This window comes from Mastacembelus armatus, chromosome 9 (assembly GCF_900324485.2).
Source record: "Mastacembelus armatus chromosome 9, fMasArm1.2, whole genome shotgun sequence".
NCBI lineage: Eukaryota > Metazoa > Chordata > Actinopteri > Synbranchiformes > Mastacembelidae > Mastacembelus > Mastacembelus armatus.
The window spans coordinates 5,380,313-5,404,445 of record NC_046641.1 but is presented as its reverse complement, the minus strand read 5'-3'; the positions used below and the strand labels follow the sequence as shown (position 1 = coordinate 5,404,445).

At 41.1% G+C, this 24,133-nt stretch overlaps 1 protein-coding gene across 1 annotated transcript; it reads right to left on the bottom strand.

Annotated features, from left to right (window-relative positions):
* Positions 1 to 581: 581 nt before the first annotated feature.
* Positions 582 to 23,065, bottom strand: LOC113138532 (uncharacterized). The gene is made up of 7 exons (XM_026321059.1): positions 22,942 to 23,065; positions 15,335 to 16,311; positions 13,034 to 13,085; positions 10,543 to 10,663; positions 6,748 to 6,890; positions 3,834 to 4,067; positions 582 to 1,380 (listed from the first exon to the last, which is right to left on the bottom strand). Exons 1-7 carry the CDS (start codon positions 23,020 to 23,022, stop codon positions 688 to 690), a joined length of 2,301 nt encoding a protein of 766 aa, XP_026176844.1. The 5' UTR covers positions 23,023 to 23,065; the 3' UTR covers positions 582 to 687.
* Positions 23,066 to 24,133: the final 1,068 nt, after the last annotated feature.

Genomic DNA, 24,133 nt, shown 5'->3' with positions numbered 1-24,133 from the left:
TGCATCGGATCAAAGACACACATGAATGACGTAGCCTTTATTAAAACTTAACATTGATTCATAACTCCTTTTAAATGCTATTGTGATTGCTTGTTCTTTTGCTATACTACATAAAGTTATTAGTATTGTATATGCTTTTACTTTATCTCGATTTCCCTTTGTAATCCAGGATCAGCCTTATGAGTACATGCTGTATGCAAACGCTTGCAAAATTAACATCTGAGCTATACTCTGCAGAACACTTTTGGGTAATACGTAAATGTGTAAGCATTGTAAGCAAAAAAACCACATTAAGGAAAAAACATAAAGCTCACACAACAGCACAAAGTCCACAATGAGCTCATTATTGAAAGAAAAGTGCAACCCTGTTAATGAATCTGGTTAAAAGTGCTAAGAATTTGGTGTTATGGGGAAGTCACTTAAATTACTTTTTTTTTTTTTGCAATCACTAATTTTTTAAGAACATAACCACAGTAGTCAGTGCCTTGGTATCGTAAGCAGCATATTGGTCCATCTTTGTCAAACTTTATAAAAATAGAAAAAAAAAAAAAAAAATACAGTGAAGAATATATATGCCTGAAAGAAGTTAATATGTAGTCATTTTATAAAAGAAGATTTCAGAAGTTAAAGAAGTAGGTTATATATATTTACAAAGTAGCACTAACAGAGTCCCTGTTCACCACTTAGTCACAGGTGGTTGGCCACATTGCACAACGCTGTAGAGGACTGGCTGTCATTACCTGCATTTGAATCAGTCATGGTGATGCGAGTGTTGCATGAGAGTGGACCAACCCCACCTGACACCTGGCTCCCCCATGGCCTCCACTCTGGCCTTGCCCTCTGGCTCTGGGGGCTGAGACTGGTGCTTCCTACAACAGGCCTCTTTCCCTCATGTGTCCCCTTCACTAATCCATTCAGCACAGCAGAGGCAGAGGTCTGGTCTAGGTGCTCGGCTGAGACCAGAGGCTGCCGGTCCTCCTCCTCAGAGATGGCAAAGACCGGCACACTGACGTGATCGCCCTCACCAGGGAAGTCACGCCTCTTTCCTGCCTGGGCACTCTCAAACTGACACTGGGTGGAAGGCGAAGAGCTAGAGTTGGGGTCTGAGTTGGAGCCCTGCACATGAGGCACCCTGGAGGCCTTTGCTGGGTCTGCTGTCTCAGAGAGCAGGCCAAAGCAAGGCCCTGTGAATCGTGAACGTCGGAGGTTGCTGGCGGAGTTGAGACGCCGTTGCCTCTGGGTAGGTTGTGTAAGGGGGTAGGAGGCATTGCTGATGGAGTCAGAGATGGTGCTATTGCCTACCTTGGCCTCAAGGTGGACATCGGAGAAGATCTTCCCATTATTCTCGCCTTTGTAGTCAGCTACCAAATTGGAAGGAGCCTGGAATGACACGCATGATGTGGTTTGTCCTCTGGCATAGACCCTTTTGACAACAGACATTCAGACTTCACAACAGGAAAACGTGTAACAGTAATGATGGCTTCACTCCATTCAAGTATCCCAAGACAAGACAGTGTGATAGTGAGCGAGCATGTCAGAGTTCTGAAACAGGAACATCTCAGTGAAGCTCTGCAAGAAAATATATTATTCCTTATATTGTACTCTATTAATTCAGATGACTTTTTAAAAAATTTTTATCATCCTAAAATACTGCAAAAATACGACCATTTCTCTCTGAGCAGCACAGAGGGAAGGATGCACACTTTTACATCCAGCAGACTGGATTATTATAAATGTTCTCCTTTCTGGTCTACCCAAAAACATGCTGAATTAGTTATAATTGATCCAGAACTCTGCTGCCCGAGCGCTGACTAGGACCAGAAGGAGAGAACACATTCCACTGTTTTAAAGTCATTACACTGATTTTAAAATTCTTTTACTTGTTTGTAAAGCACTTTGTTGTCTTGCACCAGCCTGCTTGTCTGACATGCTTCAAGTGTATGAACCAGCATGTCCTCTGAGGTCCTCTGGCACGAGTCTTTTAGCTGTTCCAAAGTGTAGAAAAAAAAAATTTTTGGTGAGGCAGCTTTTAGTGTTTATACACAAGCTGTTGGAACAGTCTGCCTGAGAATCTGAGACCAGTTGAAAGTGATCGTGTTTTTTGTTTTTAAATGTAAGCTTAAAACCTACCTTTTTAGCCTGGCTTTTGATTAGAATATTTATGTGCATTTATTTTATCATCATCATTATTATTATTTTAAGTCTTATTCTCCATGTTTTAGTATGTAGTGTTATTTATTTTTCAATCACCTGTAAAACACTTTGAATAGCAAAACCTGTATGCAGCTCAGGTGTCTGATTCATCCCAGAATAATAGTGCATCCCACTGTGCAGGACAATATATACATACATACAGTGGTGTGAAAAAGTGTTGGCCCCCTTCCTGATTTCTTATTTTTTTTGCATGTTTGTCACACTTTAATGTTTCAGATCATCAAACAAATTTAAATATTAGTCAAAGATAACACAAGTAAACACATCATGCAGTTTTTAAATGAAGGTTTTTATTATTAAGGGAAAACAAAATCTAAAACTACATGGCCCTGTGTGAAAAAGTGTTTGCCCCAAGAGCGCAGCGACGACTCATCCAAGATGTCACAAAAGACAACAACATCCAAAGAACTGCAGGCCTCACTTGACTCAGTTAAGGTCACTGTTCATGACTCCACCATAAGAAAGAGACTGGGCAAAAATGGTCTGCATGGCAGAGTTCCAAGATGAAAAGCGCTGCTGAACAAAAAGAACATAAAGGCTCGTCTCAGTTTTGCCAGACAACATCTTGATGATTCCCAAGATTTTTGGGAAAATACTCTGTGGACTGACGAGACAAAAACTGAACTTTTTGGAAGATGTGTGTCCCATTACGTCTGGCGTAAAAGTAACACAGCATTTCAGAAAATGAACATCATACCAACAGTAAAATATGGTGGTGGTAGTGTGATGGTCTGGGGCTGTTTTGCTGCTTCAGGACCTGGAAGACTTGCTGTGACAAATGGAACCATGAATTCTGCTGTCTACCAAAAAATCCTGAAGGAGAATGTCTGGTCATCTGTTCATGACCTCAAGCTGAAGCGAACTTGGGTTCTGCAGCAGGACAATGATCCAAAACACACCAGCAAGTCCACCTCTGAATGGCTGAAGAAAAACAAAATGAAGACTTTGGGGAGGCCTAGTCAAAGTCCTGACCTGAATCCGATTGAGATGCTGTGGCATGACCTTAAAAAGGCGGTTCATGCTCGAAAACCTTCCAATGTGGCTGAATTACAACAATTCTGCAAAGATGAGTGGGCCAAAGTTCCTCCACAGTGCTGTGACAGACTCATTGCAAGTTATCGCAAATGCTTGATTGCAGTTTTTGCTCTAAGGGTGGCCCAACCAGTTATTAGGTTTAGGGGGCAAACACCTTTTCACACAGGGCCATGTAGTTTTGGATTTTGTTTTCCCTTAATAATAAAAACCTTCATTTAAAAACTGCATGATGTGTTTACTTGTGTTATCTATGACTAATATTTAAATTTGTTTGATGATCTGAAACAAAGTGAAACAAAGATTTTTCCTGTTTTCACCTTGGTACAATGCAAGTGAATAGATTTGTTTTTTGTACTAATCATTGTTGATTATACAAAACCAAACATACCTGCATGGTTACATAACACAAAAAAGGTATGTTGTAATTTGAGTGAATTGGCCCTTTAAGTAATAATTCCCATCAAAATACTTCTACAGGGAAATGAAATGATGCCACTTGCCATTGCCATTAACCATTCCTTCTCAACCTCACATGCCATATACGGTCCTGGGTCTAAAAACAAAGGAAATGTTCTGGTACTCACGTTGTCCACCAGCTTGGTGAAGGGACTGGTGGAGTTCCAGCTGCACCACTTCTTATGCAGCTGTGGCAGTGGAGGAAGAAAATCCTGGAAGGTGCGGACGCTCCATGCTCTCGGTCTGGCACAGCCACTGGTGCTGGAAGACCTGGCATCAGTAGGTGAAGTGGAATCTGGTGAGATCCACTCACCTGCAGGGCTGGGACCAGTGTCGCTGTGCCGCAGAAACCTCTCCTGCTGCTAAGAGGCACACAATACATGAACATTACAATGGGCATACGACCCAAGTTGGAGGTCAATAACCTCGACAAAATATATTGTATTGAGACAGCTGAGCTCCTGCCAACTGACTGGAAAATGTTGGAAATGATGCCCAACTGTTCTACATCCAGATAGGCTCCAGAAAGGAAAGTGTGAGCCAAGCAAAGAGGTACTGAAAATATACATGCATAATTGACTTCCCTTAGAGGAAGAAAGCTTAAAAGTGACTTAGAGATTTAACCTAATTAGGAATGAAGATGACCACCCAACATAAATAGCTCATATCAGATGTGGTATTATGTTCAAGCGCTCAATTGCAGCTATAGTGTATAGTGACCTACACTGAACAGCTGACTGGTTATTGAATCATGGATGCATCTTTAGTACTTAGCAATAACGTCATTGCTTTATCTCCTTGTAAATGCTTATGTATCAGCACTGAGGTGGATAATAAGGCCTGATGCAAGCAACAAAGACGAGGTATATGATCTGTATATTTCTCTACTAAAGTTAGACACCAAAAGACAAATATTAAGACATGACAGAAATGTATACCTTTTTAGTAAATGATTACATCTTAAACAACAATGCTTAAATGAAATAGGTGTTATTCAGAATTACACCAACATAGTCCTTAGGGTAGGGATATTAGAAAATAGCTGGCTGCCAGTCTGTGCTGGTTGCACCTGTCACATTTCCTCCTCACACCTGAATTTCCCCAAAGGAGTTTATTGTGTAGTACATTCATGGATTAACTAACTATGCTGATTAGCTTTGCCTGCTCAGTCACACAGCCAGCCAGCTGAGTGTGTGTGGCTCACGTACCAATCTCAGTCATTATTTATTAAGTATATTAAATCTGGCAAGAGAACAGCAGCTTTGGAAATGTTTCCGCCGCACTTATGTTACTGTGCATACAAAATATTACAGGTCCAAACGAATGACTGTTTGAGGAGACACTATTATATTGACACTTCTGCGTGAGCAACCTCTACAGGCTGTCACTGGTTAGATGCGAGAAGGCCACTTTATGCTCTCTGATCAGTGTTGATCAGGGGAGGGTTTTAGTGGTTGCACCCATCAGAGACAGAGAATGAGTCCAGATAATCCTTCCCAAGGAGTCACCAGTGACTAGCTTTGTCTAGACAAGAATTAGTCAGGGGTTTAAATAACATGTTCTTTTGGTTACTAACGCCCCATGAACACAATGGAAATGTATAAGTTTAACACGAGATGAAAAATCAGCTGTCACCTACAAATTATGGTTCCAAAAGTTGGATCTGAGACCCTTCAGGGGTACCTGAACTCAGCATTTTTTCCAGGAAAATGCACAAGACCACTTTGATCCACACTTCCTGTGTCCCATCCTGCCTACAGCAAGAAAGGTCTGGTACCTAAAGTGAGGGTAGAGTTATCAAATGGTTGTTCATGGATTGAAGCATATCTGGTGTGTGTGGCATGGATAGTACCATGCTAACCTAGAAGTTCATCTGGGAATGACAATAAGAATATGTATCGGACATTTGTCTTTGACCTCTGCCACTGTGAGTCCATGCAACTTTTGTCAAATGTTATTGACATGGATGTCTGCATTGAGGACACACACAGGCAGACCACACACTGTGTGCCAAAGTGTGCATGACACACACCAACACACAAACACACACACAATTGGAGCTGGGAATCTGGCTCTGTATATAATACTCTATTAGCCCAGGCTGCAGAAAAGCCTGCCAGTCTTTCAAAAAGCTGCCAGAGCTGTTTTATGCCAACTCTTATTCCAAGAGAATACAAAAGAGAGCAGAAAAAAAATGCTTGGTTGAACCGTCGCTTCTTGCTCAGCACTCCTGCCATCTTTTAATTATCCCCATTTCCCATTTCTGTCCTCATAGTTTTCATAGCTTTAGACTGTACCACGCGTATGCCAATCAAATGGTGTCAGTCTTATTAGGAACACTGGGTCAATTCAAAGCAATGAATGCCCTGTCACCTCTGATGTTCACTGGTTCAGAGATCATTTGCCCAAAGCGAGGAGATCACCCACAGAGTTTGGCCTTGAAATTAAACCAACAATTTCACTGTCTGCAGCATCATGGCTACTTTCAGACAAAATGTTTTTCCCTGCTTATCCGGAGAAGCGAGGAGGAGATTAAAGGTCTACATCCATGCTAGTAGTTCTATGAAGTTATACTTGGTCACAGCAGTGCTTTGAGCTAAATGCTACCATCACCATGCAGGCAAATTATTTAGTATTTCCATTTTAGTTTAGTGTGTTGGCATGATACCATGTGATAATTACTGTACTGGACATTTTGATCAGACAGTGGTAATCTTTCCAGTAGTTACTGAGATACATTAGTCTAGCCCAGGGGAGGCAAACTCTGGTCCTTGAGGCTCAATGGCCTGCCCTGCTATCTTCTGATTGGCTGAACACCTGATTCAGATAATCCGTAGTGGGTAGGGCAGGAAAACAGCAGGTGAGTGACCCTCAAGCACCAAAGTTTGCCACCCCTAAACTGACTGACACAGCCATCCATAAGTCAATGTCGCTAGAATGTAGGAGAGATCTTTAATACTCGTGAATGTTTCACTTTAGAGGAATTAATGTACTAATGAGGTGACAATACAAACACTGTACTGGCATAAAAGTCAGTCTTACTGTGTGAGGGGAGAAGGATTGCCTGCTTGGGCTAGGAACTGAAGACAGAGTAAAAACCTCATCTGCACCAAGGTCGAGTTCAGTCAAACCGATGCAGGAAAGGTCCACTTCTGCATGGTGGGAAATGTCGATGCCAGCACTGACTACAGAAACACAGAAAGAAAAATGTCCTCAAGATATGGTGATAGCATTTTGGTAGTTTTAATAGTTGAACTGTAATTATGCTTGTACTTATAAAGTAGTATTAAATCAATTCAATTCCATTTTATTTGTGTAAACCAAATCACATAAAATCATCCCAAGGTACTTTACATTGAAACAATAAATCCCTTATGAGCAAGCACTTGGCGACAGTGGAGAGGAAAAAACTCCCTTAAACAGAAAAAAAAAACCTCCAGCAGAGCCGGGCTCAGTTTGGGCGGCCATCTGCCTCAACTGGTTGGGGTGAGTGGATAGAGGAGAGAGAAAATAACAGCAACAATAAGCAACAAATAGACACCGCAAGTTGGTGGGGCCAGTAACTGCACATTAGCAATATACAGCTCCAGGACCCAATACCTGCAGAAGTTGCAGCAAGAGAGTGGACACAGAGAGAGAGACACACAGAGAGAGAGAGAGAGCACAAACTATGGGACAGAGAAGGCACAAAGTGACATTCAATAGAGACATATACATGTGAGGGGAGGGGCGTGAGAGGAGAGCTTAGTGCCTGATGGGCAGTCCTCAGGTAGTCTAGGCCTATAGCAGCATAACTAAGGGATGGTTCAGGGTTACCTGAATAGCATAGCAATGGAAATTTATGCAGTTGCCTAAAAGAAGCATGTATAAGGTAGAAGGAATCAGTCCTGGCACAGAACCTTGTGGAACTCCATAACTAACTTTTGTGTGTGTGGAAGGTTCATCATAAATATGTGTAAATTGGAAGCTATCTGATAAATAAGATTTAAACAAATCTAATGTTGTTCTTTAATCTCAATCCCATGTTCCAGTCTCTGTAATATGCTGTAGTCGATAGTGTCAAATGCAGCACTAGGATCTAGCAGGACAAGTACAGAGATCATAGTCCATTGTCTAAGGCTAAGAGAAGATTGTTGGTTACTTTTAATGTGCTGTTTCTGTACTATGATGTGCTGTAAATCCTGATTGAAAATCTTTAAATAGTTCAGTCTTGTGCAAGTGGTCACATAGCTGCTTAGCAACAGCTTTTTCAAAGATATTACAAATAAAGGGTAGGTTGGATATTGGTCTATACAGTAATTAGCCAAAACTCCTGGATCAAGACTGGGATTTTTGAGTAACAGCTTGATTACTGCAATCTTAAAAACCTGAGGTACATAATCGGTTACTAAAGATTAATCTGTTGATTAGGGGCAGGACATCTTTGAGCAGTCTAGTCAGAATGGGGTCTAAGAGACCTTTTAATGGTTTAGATGAAGCAGCTGTTGACAGTTTAGAGATCTATGGGAAAGAAGCAGTCTAACCATAGCAGAGGTGTTACAGATGATTCAAGAGCAAAACCATCTGTGGCAGCTGCAGGAAGGATCTGATGAATTTTATTTCTAATAGTTCTGATTTTTATTTGAAAAGAATTTCATAAAGCCACCACTGCTGAGAACTAAGGGAACACTGGGCTCAACAGAACTGTGACTTTTCGTCAGCCTGACTACAGTGCTTTAAAGAAACCTGGGATTGTTCTTATTTTGCTTTATTATTGACAAATAGTATGCAGCTCTCGCTTTACAAGGGTTTTTTAAAAATATCTTATTAAACTGTTTCTCCAAGCTAGATAAAGTTTGTGGAACACCACCTCCTTTCCAGCCTTCATGATGGATGCCTTTAAGGTACAATGTGTGAATGGTAACATGGAGCTTCCCTCCTCTGAAGGTTTACCTTCTTCTCCTGAGAGGCCACAGCATCATGTGTTTTACACTTTTATTTTTTAGAGATCTCTGGGAAAGAAGCAGTCTAAACATAGCACAGTGTTACAGATCATTCAATAGCTACTGTATTAGATGAACCACTTGTGGTAGCTGCAGGATGGATCTGATCAATTTTATCCTTAATAGTTTGGGTTTTACTTAGCTAAGGGAATACCAGACTTAACAGAGCTGTGTTTTTTTTTTGTATTGGATTGTCAGCCTGGCTACAGTGCTGAAAAAAAAAAACTGGTGTTGTCCTTGTTTTCATCTATTAGTGATGAATAGTATGCAGCTTGCCCTCTCTGAAGGTTTACCTTCTTCTGAGGGGCTACGACATATGTTTTGCAGAGAGGCTGCAGCACTATCAACAAGAAAATCTACTTGTGCAGGAGTAAACCTAAGGTAGCTGCCCTCCACTGTGTTGGCACATAGAAGTAAATAATGATGGAACAATTTCTGTGGAAAGAGATCTGATATTTAATAGTTCACATTTGACAGTTCTGTTTTTCTGTTCAGTAGGAGGAGTAATTTTGATTTTTATTCTAAGTATTATGAATAATTCCATTTGTGGTGATTTTTCCTCTATGGGGTGGGGTGGGTGAGGGTGTGACAGTTCTAGGGAAACTTCAGAGAGGGTGTATAAGACTTGTGTAAGAGGGTCTATGTCTTGGTCTTAACTCTGGATTGTCATACTTTAGGTTGTCTAATAAACTCTGCCACATTTCTAGAAATAAGAGCCGCACCATCCAAAGTGGGATGGATGCCATACCTCACAATCTTACCAGGTTTTTCCCAGAAACTTGTCCAATTGAATTATAGGCTATGTATCCCATATTAGGCACATTATAAAAAAGAAAGCTAATCTCAATTCTTTACTCTACTATTTACAAGCTGTGTGTCTTGGTGCAAACTCCTAACATCATAACATCATGGAGCACACAGAGGGAGGGTATGGGGGGGACTCTAGTCCCCCGTTGTTCAAAGTTCTCCCAAGCTGCTTTGTGGGTTAAATGCCACAAACCACAAATCTCTCAGCCTGGGTTCAGTCCCACTGGGAGGGAGAGTCTTCAAATTGTTCCAGGATCAAGCCTGTGTGCTGCTAACTAATGCACTTTTTCTTTCCATTGAAAATCCGCAGACCCACCCAGAGTCGACAGAGGTCTCTTTATACACAGTTTGTTTTTAATTTAAAGTATTATTTTACAACATTTTTACAGTAAAGAGAATCGTGTCATTATATAGTATAAGAGATTCAATTTAAAGCCAGTTCATCAAAACATGTAACACTCCATGTAGCTCCATAGTACAGTTCACACATCTGTACCTTAAAGCAGGCATCACAAAGGTTGGAAAGGAGGTGGTGTTCAATAAATCTTTCTTGGGAAAACGTTTTTCATTTGCACAAACAGCAGTTGCCACGTCCTTGGACCAAATAAAAAAAAAACTGTGTGGTAGGTGTGAGTTGAGATAACCACCACAGATGAACAGGGGAAGAAGAGCACCACCTAGAGATACTTATTAGCACAAAGCCCAGTCCCACACAGTGTGACAAATCATGTCTTTCATGACCTTCACTTTTAAAAGGCTGCACTAAAACCTTCACATCTTTGCATGCCAGGAAATGAATTAATGGCAGATTTAAATGTACTATTACAACATATTGTTCTAGTGAAAACTGTAAACATTAGTGTATTTTCTGTCATCTATTTTCTGCCATATCTTAGAAAGTTAAAAGAGCTAACCAGAATGTAGATTTAAAACATTTACAAAAGTCATCAACAACTTTAACTTTCAAAATTGGAATGATGGTGAACCACAGCAATCCAGTATATCAGTTGATCCATTGTGTTTGTGTGCGTTTGTGTGTCTTCCCCACCTGTGTGTGGTGAACTGTTGTCGTTATCCTGTTCTGTGGTTTCCTCCAGGCTGATCTGATTCTCAGCCATCAGCTGTAACTCACTGATCTCAGCCCCAGTGTTCTGGACTCCCTCCGGCACCTGCAACACAACATAATATCACTGATGTTATCCATCATGATACTACCAATTAAAAAATGTTCAGTACAGGTGTTCACAGAAGGACACAAGATCCAAAATCAAGAATGACCGTGTCTGCAACACAAAGAGCTTTTATAGTCAATAGTTATTGTTTATATCATCCATCATCTATACCCACTTATTCCTAATTAGGCTCACAGGGATCAGCTGGAGCCTATCCCAGCTCTCTTTGGGTGAAAGGCAGGGGTACACCCTGGACAGGTCACTAGTCCATCACAGGGCCTCCTGTTTATATCACTCTATAGTAAATTTACTTCAGTGCTTAAAGTCACTGTCCTGCTGCATTACCCAGCTTCTACTTAGCTTCATCTGGTGGACAGGGACCTTAACAATATTCTTTAAGATGCCATGATAAATCTGGAAATTAAAATTTCCTTTAATGACATCATGATCCTCCCTCCATCATGGATGATGTTTTCATCTTGGTTTACAGTGTCATTTTTCATTATTTTTGTACCATGCTGCATTTAGTTCCCAAACAACTGAACCATAGTTTTATTAGTCAACAAAATATTTTGTCAAAGCGTTCAATGGCTAACGTCAGATGTGTTGTTTTCGGCAATCGGCAGCTTCATTTACCACAGACACCATACTCCATGCAACCATGCATCATTTCTATAAAGTAGATTTAGAGATGTTAACTGGTTCCAGTAATTCAATGCTTAAATGTTTTTAGAAGTCAAAGCAGCTCTACCCCTTGGATCTGGTTCCTCTGATTGGAGTCCAGGTTTGCTTACTCCTGACTAGCTTTTGTTGATGTCTGCAACCTATGGATTTCATAGACTTTTTCCAACATACAACATTAATATATTTAATATAATACTAATGTGTTTTTTTTTTAGCTAAAAAAAGATTGTTCATAACTGTAACCATATGTGACCAAATGAAGACAAAATACACTAGAGGGACATGGATGAGACAACGCCCAAAGCAGGAATGGTTTTACAGGTGGAGGCCACTGACATTTTTTCACTAGTTTTGCACTTGACTAGGGTCAGTGTCACTACTGATAGCATAAGGCAATACCTGGACCCTACAAAGGTTGCACAGGCAGTCCAACTACTCCAGGATGGCACATCAAAACGTGCCATTGTCAGAAGGTTTGTTGTGTCTCCCAGCACAGTCTGAAGATTCCAGGAGACAGGCAGTTACTGTCCAGAGCTGGACAGGACTGTAGAAGGTCCTTAACCCATCAGCAGGACCGGTATCTCCTCCTTTGTGCAAGGAAGAACAGAATGAGCACTGCCAGAGCCCTACACAATGACCTCCAGCAGGCTACTGGTGTGAATCTCTCTGACCAACCAATCAGAAATAGACTTCATGTGGTTGGCCTGAGGGCCCGACATTCTCTAGTGGGCCCTTTGCTCACTGTCCAGCACCGTGGAGTGCGATTGGCATTTGCCATAGAACAATAAAATTGGCACGTCTGCCACTGGGGTCCTGTGCTTTTCACAGATGAAAGCAGGTTCACCCTGAGCACATGTGACACATGTAAAAGGGTCTGGAGAAGCCATGGAAGATGTTATGCTGCCTGTAACATCGTTCAGCATGACCAGTTTGGTGGTGTGACACACAGACCTCTACAGGCTAGACAATGACACCCTGACTGCCATTAGGTATTGGGATGAAATCCTTGGACCCACTGTCAGACCCTACGCTGGTGCAGCAGATCGTGGGTTCCTCATGGTGCACGACAATGCCCAGTCTTATGGGTGAGACTATGCAGGCAGTTCCTGAAGGAGCTGATAGAATTGACTGGCCCCCATGCTTGCCTGATCTAAATCCTATAGAACACTTCTGGGACATTATGTTTCGGTTCATCCAACGCCACCAGGTTGCACCTCAGACTGTCCAGGAGCTCAGTGATAACCTGGTCCAGATCTGGGAGGAGATACCCCAGGATATACAATCCATCATCTTTTAAGGAGCATGCCCCGTTCTCAAGCATGCATACAAGCATGTGGGGATCGTACAGACTACTGAGTACTATTTTGAGTTTCTGCTATGAAATTTCAGCAAAACAGACAAACCTGCAGCATAATTTTTTAACTTTGATTTTCAGGGTGTCTTTGAATTCAGTCCTAAGTATATGAGGCAGTGCTACAGCAATGGACAATGGACATTGTTGGCTCCAGACAACAGAGAATATTAAAAAAAAAAAAAGCCCAGTGATCCCAGATAAAGCTCTGTTTTCAGTGGAATGTCCAACAAATAAGGCAACCAAAGGCAGACGGTCAAGAAGAGGAAAGAGAATAATGTGCAGAAAAATGGAGGGAGAAACAGGAAGAAAAAGTGCGCAAGTGCCTGTACCTCACAGTTGCTGGATGCGCAGGAGCTGGCTCTTTTTGGACACAGTTTGGATCTGGAAAACATAAAGCACCACAGGAATTCAATCGATAATTGCAAACATATCTAAAAATCACATTTCATTATTGTCCTTTTTTTTTTTTTAACTCTTGGCAGTATTTTCACAACTAGAAAAAAACCTCTGGTGTTCAAATATTGACCACAAATGAAAAAATGGACACTCTTCAACTATATGGAAACAAGCACACTCAATATATAATAGCTCCAAAATACCTGTGGCTATTTCTTCCTCAATAGTTGCTCTGTTGTGGTTTTGGATGATGGAGCAAGATGCGCCACAATCTTGCATTCACATACATCTCACAACAGTGGTTGTTCTTGAGATGTCATTGCTTTTCCCTATCAGTATTCACTATAGTATCCAGTATTCTCACCTAAAACATGAATGAACACTGAAAACTTGAAGAGTATTCCATACTTTCACTTTCCTTTAGCCTGTTATAGCTATTCCATAGGTACTAGGGAGCCTATTGATTTTAGATTTTTTTACATGAGGGTTTTAAACCCACTTAATTGTGTTATCATGGCATTTTCTTAAATATCTGATATCCATTCATTCATAATTTTCTATCCTGTTTTTAAGTCCATGTGATCCAATGAAGCATGCAAAAATACTGAGCAAATACCCACTAATTAAATATTACTCCTACAGCTGAATGAGTTCATTACCAGCCACCAGTCATCTGAGGGCAACCATGCTGTGACTTTCATCCAACTTTAGTTGTTTTCTGACCAGAGGGGATCTTGGGAGTTAATCTCACTGCTGCTTTAAATTTGCAAGATCTTGCCTGACTTGCCAGGCTACTTGTTTTCCAATGATTTTTGCTGAACTCATTTATTAGGGAACAAATGAATGAGGCACTAAGGCTGCTCACAGGCATTTCACGGTAATGCATTTTCTGGCTTCTGAATGACTTGTGTTGTTGTTCTTGCTAATTACACCTTCATTTTTATTGAACACATGTTTTCAATTTCCCTGTCATTAATAGTGAGAACCTGTGGAGTTATTGTGCCTGACAAATCAGTTGGAGGCACTGAGCTGCATTTGAAAAGTAATACAAATCATATTAAACAGGAGTGTTTCTCACAGCAAGATGAACACAGAGGCTGACGCAAATCTAAACCTTACTGGATCCTAGACATCTGGACCAGTAGGGTTAAAACAGCCAGCTTGCCAGAACGGATAGTATTACAAACCACCAAACATAACCCCTCAGTTTGTGTTCATTGTCCCCTGGGATGGAAGAGGGAATAGCTTGTAAATTACACCTTTTTGTATGACAATGCTATCGGCACCAAACTCACATTGAGTTTTACTTCTCCTTGTTGTCCCTTTTCCCCATTTCCCCGCCCATTCACTTTCACGCAGCCTCTCTGTTTTTGTGTGCTGGAATTAATGCCAGGTGCTGTACCTTGAATGCCCTGCTGTGTATGGTGAGAATGCTCCACATCAATAAGGCTGCACAGTTGCAGCCAAACCCAACTAAACACCAAGGGTGACCACATCAGGGACTGAAGCTTCCAGCTGAGTCAATATAACAAAGTAGTGACTGTGTATGTGTGTATGCATTTACTGTCAGACCATCCTATTTTCATTCATGGGAGAAATCAAAGCCAGGACTCGTGAATTTTCTCAGGGAAATATTTACTGAGCATTCAGCTGACTTGGGTATAAGTTTAACTGAGCTTGGACACAGAGGTGCTTTCAGATAAATGCCAACATCAAAATGCTAACATGCTAACAATGACAATGTTAATGTGGTGCTAATGTGTAGCTGGTAAAATGTTTACAATGCTTATCTTGATCTTAGTTTGTTTGCATGGTAGCAGAGCTAAGGCTGATTGGAATGCCATTCGTTTTGCAAGTACACTATATCGTAAAACAAAGTTTTGGCCAAATTAAAATTTCAGCCTGATACTGGCAATACATGAAAAGGGATGAATGTCTCTTAAAAATGTCCATATTCGTCTAACAGATGCTGAGATATTTCAAAACCCTACTGATGGTACCACATGAAGGACCAGGATCAACTCAGAAGAATTCACTCTAAGTATCTGAATATCTTGGCAAAGGATCTATGCAATTTTGTCAAGACCAGAAATGCCTGTAGTAGCCTGTAGCAGTGAATAAGTCAATACCCAACTATTCTGGTTTAAGCCGACTAGATAAAAACTTATTGTCCCTCTTCTATTTTATCTGTATTATTTTACTATAGAGGAGCAGGGTTACTCCATGTCTATTACCTGAAAATAATGCAGATGGCACTTGTAAGAATCATAGCGAAGAAGGCAGCTCCACTCACAGCAGCCAGCAGAGAGTCTACTTTAGTGGCTGTGGGACTGGAGGTATGGCGGTCCCCCCCTGGCTCAGTCAGGTTGTGGTAGTGGAAAAGTAGAGCGAAGCCACGGCCCCAGTGGGTGGTGGTGATAAGCTCCATGATGACCTCCACCATCTCCTGGCTGGAGCCAAAAACCAACTGGCTGCTAGGAGGCCGGTTAGACCCACAGAACCTGGAGGAGAAGGTGATAAGGTCTGAGATGTATAGGACATCATGGGGGCAGGCATCAAGCACGGACTGCTGGGTTTCGGGGCTCACAGCTGGAGTGTTGGTGGAGTGTGGTGAGGCAAGGGTGGTCTCCTCAACAACTGTGCTTGGGTTCAAACTGGGGTTGAGTGGCCCCCTGAGGTGAGATGAGGATGCAGAGTTGACAGCCTTGTCTCCTGGAGGTACAGCACCAGGTAGGAGCAACAGAGAGGAAGGCGGTGGTGAAGATAGGCTTAAGGTGGCACCTGCAGATCTTTTAGCAGAATTTGAGACTTTGGCAACCTTCATTTTTGTGGACTGTTCCTGGATCACTACTTGCTTGACCTCATCATCTTGGAAGGACTGTTGACTCTTTGTGACATCCCCCACACTCTGAACCATAGGATCTTTAGCTGCTGTTGAAGTTTCATCAGCTGCTAAGATGCCAGGGGTGAACGTCATCTCTTTGTCTGCCTCTTCCTCTAAAAAATTAGAGAGAGTTGAATATTGTTCTGTGGAATCATGGCTTTCAAACACGTCAAAGTCAAGTATCTCCAGAACAAGCTGGTAGTCAACAGGCACAATGAACAGCCAAACACAGTGTGTTCCAGAAGAATAGTTGTAGGGGAAGCCAGGGGACAGAATGAGGCCTTGGACATCCACTACATCCACCTTGGCACCACAGTCGAAGTACACCTGCAATACAAATTACATGAAGTCAGATATCAAATATAAAGCAGTTTTTAAGGCAGATGACTTCAATGTGATCTTATTTCAGGCACTTACAGACACCCCTTCTCACAGTGATAACATGACTCACTCAGTTAAACAGGTTGACCAAAGCACAAGCACTGCCAAGGTGTGGGCTGTTAAGTCACACCAGTGCCACCCACGCTAGCATTCATGTTGTTCTTCGACAGTATGTTTGAAAGTGTTGACTGGTATTATATTACGCTCTGCCTAGACTCTGGAATGTGCCATATATTCAGACATACACTCAGATAATGACCACAAAGTGAAGTTCTCTGTGTCAAAGGTACAAACAACCATATTACCTATCAGTAAATAACACTCTTGACTTGTGTTCTGATTGCTCACTGATATAAACCAGCTTCAAACTGAACTATTCAACCCTGCTGTTCTGCTTTTATATCAAAGCCTGTTTTGCCTGTATTGCCTGCTTGGGTAACCCTGGGGAGGGTATTTCTTCAAACATGCTGGCTATAATTCTTCCCAGGTGTGTGGGGATTTAAGGGGGACTTGGGCCCTAAGCAGAGGCAGATGTGTGGCTGGGCCATGGAGCTGAGGACCAGACCTTTGTAGGGGGCCTGTGTGTTTATGAGCTTTCCTGCTGGCCTCAGTTCTGGACTGTGGGAATGACCCAGACTGGCAGACCCCCATGCCAGACAGGTAACACACCAACAGCCGCAGGCAACACTTGTGCTCTGGAATGGACTAAAAGCATAAAAGATCATTTTGAGAACATGGTTTAGACGGTAGGGGAGCAGGGATGCAAGAGAAGTGAAGGTCTGGGGAGCCAGACAAGTCCTTTCCTCCATGGACCATCTATTCCAATATGAATGCATTTATTAAAGCATTCATCAGTCAGCATATTTTAAGAAGCAAAATCTACATGTAATTTTCAAACACAACTGAAAGAAGAGAGGACCACTCACTCAAACCTCTGGTTATCAGGCTCAAACCTTTCCATAGCTGATACAGCTGCCAGGACACACAGAAAGTCAGGGGAGGGCAGCAGCACCTACATAACTAAAGAAAATATGTGAGCTCTATTGGCAAAAGTTAGACATGCTATATTCTGGCAGATCTTTTTCTCATACTGAAGTTTCAGTTTTTAAAAAAATGTCGTGAAAAAAAAACGCACTCTCTCAAACTTAGGTAACAGATCCACAGGCTGTATTCTCTCTTGACCTCTGTAAAGGGCATGTAATTGTTGACATCCAATTTCATGAAATGTTTGCTGACTCTTTTTAATATAAAAACTGTACAACTTTAGCTTAGGGGTTTACAGACTTTTTCCAACCTACACGTAAATGTATTCAATTTGATACTAATATTGTTTTTTTTTTTTTGCACACTGCAAGTAGTACTTAAAGTTAATATTCTCTTGTATGATATGAAATCCTGCATCTAAAGAAACTATGTCATGGAGAGAGATTGTGTCATCTCTCCCAGCAGGACGAGGTGGCCGAGAGGTCCCCAGCACCCTGGGATGTGCATGCTAGACTACACATGAAAAGGCCCCAAAGTGACACAGTGTCGAATGGAAATGGGGCATTCTTATAATGCCAAACATCTCAGTTCTGTTACATCACAGGCCGCTCCACTGGCAGGCCGCTAATTATTCAAGGATGCCTTTTCTCATGGCAGCACAATGGGCTGCAGTGCCATTTTGGTGAGCCACTCCACAAAGAAGGAGGGTAGATAATATTTTAATGAAGTGATGCTAGGAAGTTGAAAGTTTACATAAGAACTGGATGCTCATTGCGCCCCAGTTGTGCCTACAGAAGTAGATCAACTCAGCACATAATTGTCTGCAGTGACTTGTTCAGTGAAAAATCAGACCAGCTGCTGTCAGTACTTAGAAGCCTCTGACAAATGGGTCCGTATATCTTATTTAAAAAAGCTCCAGTCACATTCCATGACAAGCTTAATATGTCTTTCTAATTACAGTGGCAACTTTAAATACACTGACTAATGTTCAGGAGCTGATTTATTTGTATAGGCCCATTATATTATATATTACATTATATTAGAATGCTGTTTATTATTGCATTTAAATATGAACTGTTGCTACAATTATTAAATTATTGGAAACAATTTTAGCCTGAGGATGTTTTGCATTCAATTTAAAGGGTGAGGGTGTGATCAGAATAAAAGATAAGAAATTTAAAAAAAAAAAAAAAAAAGAAATTTTGGTTTGTTACAGATGTGAGATCTGAGCATTAAACTAAAGTTCTGTGGCAAAAAACACTAAAAATATATTTTTGCAGATTGTATCTGTTGTAAAATTATAAGACATGATTTGTTTATTCAACCTTTCTTTGTCACATGGATTTTTTTTAAGCCACCCAGGCTGACAACACTACTGTGAAAACTCTGAAACACAAGCTGGCTTCTGGTGAAGTACTGTTCCTACACACACACACGCACGCGCGCACGCGCGCGCGCACACACGCACACACGCACACACACACACACACACACACACACACACACACACACACACACACACACACACACACACACAGCCTCTCATGCACAAACAGCGCCGGACTGGCTCATAAACAGGCAGGCGGGCCCCTCGAAAGGGGGCAGGATCCTCACCAGCCCTGTTTACTGGAGGAGAAAATTGACACTGCTTCACAGGATAGCACTCAGGCAGCAATTACAAACACAGTTCTCTTGATTTCTCAAATCAAGAGCAATGTCAACATAGCGCAGTTTTGGGGACAATTAGTTTGTACAAAATTATTTTTAATTCACTCAAGTTACCTACATACCACAACAGACAGAAAAATTATTACTAAAATAATAAAAGAATGTATGTGTACCAATGAATAATGAGAATGAGGCATAACTCACCACAAATCAAACAAATGCTAGAGTTTAACAATATTAGGGGTGATTTATTGTTCTCAAAGTGCAACAAATATACAGGAATTTCCCAGAGATGTGCAAGTACAGAAAGATAGACATTTAGATCATTTAGATAAATTTAGAAACATATAGTAATTATTCACCTTTCAAAGATCTGTACCGATAAATTAATATGGTTAGAAAACACTTATTTCCTATATTATCATTATTATGTAGAGATAAAGAGCCAAAAAGAAGACTCGACCTTCATAGATTGACCAAAAGCAGCTGCAGCTCTGTTTGTGCAAGATGCCCCATTTGTGTTTTTAGATTTTCTACAGCGTACTCCAAAAACACAGATAGCAAAGAGGCTCCTTGAGGTCATTCTCCACAGCTGTGCAAAGGCACTGATACTCAAGCCACAGATTTATCACATATCACCCCTGTGATGTCACTGCCTCTCCCGGTGGGCTCATGTCAGTGGCTGCACTTTCGAGCCAGGGTGAGTTTACAAACAGCTGCTGTGGCGGGCTGATTAAGCTCAGGCATTTCTAGGGTCGCCCTCATTGGCCACTGCAGCACTGGCTCAGCACATTTTCAGCACCGTGCACATCACGAGTGACTTATGAAAGGCCTCTTTGAGCCCGAGAGTGTTTAATCAACATTTTATTTACAGAAAACTCATGGAACAATCAGTGCAGCCTACATGGAAAACATGGAATGTGGAAAATATTACAGCTGTGGTCCTTAAATTTGCAGATATGCGAGTGGGTGGGCAAGATGCATGCACTCTCTTCCACGTTTGTGGTGTAAAACCTATTAACACATTTCCTAAAAAGAGCTGCTGGTGGTGCTGTGGTAGCTTTTAAAGCGAGTCAGAGGAAGCCTGTGGTCAATCACGACCTTATCTTCATGGTGGTTCAAACCAGTTTGGTAAAATCATTTCCAGATTTAGGAATGTGATCCAGTGAACGCATCCATGCTAATTAGTGTTTCGGCAGCACCACAGCTGCCATTAAAACCCTCTGCTGTAGTAGACCCTAAACTGTGGACCTCAAAATTAAATTTATTGATTTAATTATCTTATCGTGTCTTGGGAGCATCACATTCAAGTCAGAGAGCTAAGCATCCAATTATATACATAATAAATACCAGGGGAACTTTAAAAAAGTCAGAACATTTCCAGAGTCCTCGACAGTGGTTGTAACCACTTGGATGAAAAAAATATGCTGTCTGATGTGCACTGAAAGAAGATTTTTAGCTTGTTTCTCCAGTTTTCTCCAGCTAGGAATAACATATTTCCTTGCTCTCATTAAGGAGACAAGAAAAGTACAAATACATTTAAAACGCAAACAAAGTAACATCAATTTTGCCAAAGATGTCACAGTAAAATATATCTTAAGCACAGACATTTATTTCTGACAAAAATCTTTGTTCCAGTTTAAAAAGAGCATCATAACCTTGGAGAGGGGCTAAAATCCTTTTTTATTAACAGCTAGAATATTGTCATTCCTGTCAATAAAATGTACTTCATCACAGTATGCCATAAGCTCACAAAACCTAAAGAGGAAAGCGTTGAAAAGCGTTTTTTTAAACCTGATCTTACAGCATCTTACAGTTTTAAAGCAACCATACACAGCACTGAAAACCTAATGCGTCTGCAACGTTCTCTCTCTCTCCAACGCTGTGTCTAACTCATCACTCCATCTCTGTCCCTGGCCTTTCTATCCCACCTCATACCACTGCAGGCACATGGCGACATGTTTATCTGTTAACAGACTGCATGCATCTGTTGTTAGATAGTTTATGGGAGGGAATAAGTGAATTCACAGTTCACTGGGGTCCTAAAACTCTATTCAGTTAGAGATTAACGTCCCGTTTCCATCAATAAAACCTTTGGAAAGGTTCTTTCTGAGGGGGATAGAATAAATTCCAAACATGTTTATGCTGTTCCAAAAATGAACTTAATACAAAAGGGGACTGAAGGACAAAGCCATCATTTACTGTGTCCCCTCAGGCAGATAATTGCAAAGATAGTGAGCATCCTATGCACACAGGAAATAAAGCTGGAAACACTGACAACTCAATATACCAAGTTTTAAGAATTGTGCTGCAGAGCCACCACTGTCCATCTGGTGGCAAGTGAAAACCAGAGGTCATCTTGCCTGGCAATGTGCAATTGATGTCCTAGAAGAGATCTGTGTGCAGGACCATCCCTACATGTTATGAAACCTGCCTTTGTCACACATGGGGACATCAAGTTGCATCAGGCATAACTCAAAAAGAGAAAAATATGAGATTCAGAAAACTGAGTGCTGTGATGCACTTTAGAGTTTCTGAGCAGTGATACTTCACAGCTCCTTTCTTAAAGAACGAGTACCAAGGCCCACCCACGACCCCGTCTACAGCATGTAAACATCCCTGTTCCATGCTGCTGGCAACGCATATGAACATGTACCATTATCACATGTCTCGTGTAGTTACTTTTCTGGTGCAGTTATACACCTAAACCAAATGACAGAGTAATCCCTCGGGTTATGAGCAGCCATAGACAGTTGAAAGCCTAACTGACCTGGCAGGAACTTCATCTGACTGAATCAAAAACATGCTGAGGAGAAACCTCTGACCTGTGTGCATTCCTCTTCAAATCTCAGATCATGAACTCTTTGCATGTCAAGAGTCAAAGCCTGGGTATTCGCCTCCGTGGGTAGGAAAAGTACAACATAAGGTTAACACACACTCAATGTGTTTCTCATTCCAGCAGTTTGGACTCTGCATGCCATTCTCTAACGCTAACTCTGTGAAGTGCATTAACATCAAAACATGTCTGTGCCATCAAAACATCCCTTTGGAAGCCCCGGAGGATATGATGTGCAACGAAGTTGGAAATCTTTTAAAATACAGCCCAAAACTTTCATTTATTGAAGGGCAAAGGTGCCCGAGAGTATCCAGACAGTTTGACATAAGGTGATGATATTATTGCCATGTCGGAGGAGTATATTTTTACACTTCTCTGTTTTACTACATGGAGTTAAGTTCATTTCCCAGCCGTTATACGCTGCATGAGGCAAATGTCTTGGCTACACGACTATTTTGATGACCTCTTGATGCAATATGTGGGCACGATATGATGTGGTGCACAAGCCCACGCGTTTGAGAAGGTTATGTTACCTCCTGTTCTGTTATCAAAAAAGCATACGAAATTTCAGTTACAAAAATAGTGAATTCAGGAGTCCATCGCTAAATGTCGAATTTGTTTCTAATGTAATATACGAGCTTAGATGTTTTTGGAAGCAGGGTGCTCTTCTTAGATAGTCGGCATAAATGCTATCTAACAAGAAGCGTTTACATTAGTCTTAACGTGTAGAAAGCAGCTCAGACACGCACCTCTTCACTGCCTGCTATGGTGTTATGGTTTTTGGAGTAGCGCTACAAAACTGTGACAGACCAGACAACCTTAATTTAAAGTCCAAATGTTGCTGACCCTACTCTTCCTTTGTGTATTGGACATGGCAAGATGAATGGTGGCAACTATTTTTTCTTAAAATTATTTCCTTCAAATCCCTTGGGTCCAAAAAATTTGCCAAGAAACAAACAATTGTCGACCAAGATCTACGAAGGGAGTCCGTGCCATGATTGTCCCTAAACAAGTGGACACGGCAATCAACGGGGCTGGAGGTAAAGCTGGTCAATTATTTTTGCTGGTAAAACAAAATATCAACTTACTTTTTGTGCAGCGCATCCCATCACGAAGAGTAGATATGTTGTCATAAAAACATGCGGCCCAAGCGTCGTAATACAACTCATTTTCCTCTAATTGTTGCTTCCTAATGCGACACACAGTGAGCCGTGCCCCGCTCCTCCGCTTCCCTCTCATTCACCTGAAGTATCGGGAACGCGCTTCCATGGCTCATGGACGAAACCGAGCACAGAAGCGGACCCGTGCAGGCAGAAACGCGCTCACGTCCTTCATTTCTCGTGCCCTATACCATTAATCTTATAATCGCTTCCCCAATCTCATATAAACATACATCACTGTAGACTGTATGACACTATAACTCAATAAGTGTGGCTATGATATTTTATAGCCTGTTCCCTCCTTCAATTTGATACGGAAAAGTTACTACGTGATTGGTTATATGGCTTTAATTTTATGTGCAATCAGCGTGTATGTCTAAATGTAACTAGGGCAGTCTAAATGAATGGGATATTTGGCATGAAATTTAATTTATAATTTAATCTATCTCTAATTAGTTTCGGGCCTTTTGAAAATTGTGTCAAGGACAGTGAGAGATTCAAATTTGATTTAGTTTTTTTTATGTAAAAGTAGGTTACACTTTGTTTGTGGTTGGTTCGGAAATTTCTTGCTTTAATTAATTATTTTCAATACTTCTTTCAAGATCTCTTCAATAATCAGAACAACAACAATACAGGTCTATAGTAAGACCAGAAGAATTAGCAGCACAAAAAAAAACATGCCAAACCAATCAATAAATATATAGGACAAGGGTCGACAAAACTATGTAGGCAAAACTAGCAGAATTACTTAGTGAAATGTGCAGTGGTGCAGAGATGTAAATAAACAATTTCTAAAGGAGGTAGACTATAGACAACTCTGGAGTTGTTCATTCCTAAAAGCTTAAGTATGTGTAGAACTTCCATGTCATTGTAGCATCATCCACAATATTCTTGTGCTCAAGTTTTTCTTTGTAGAAAAATTTAAATTTAAATTTAAATTTAAAATTAAAAATGTAATATTCTACTTAGGCCATTCACTGTGTCCTGTGCACCACAGTGTATTGTGATACTGCCACTAGATGGGGCCAAAGTTAGAGGGTTCGAAAACCCCAACACAATCAACATTCAGGAGGAAACTTTAACCCCAGATTGAAGAAAATGATGGTTGAATGGTGGTAGT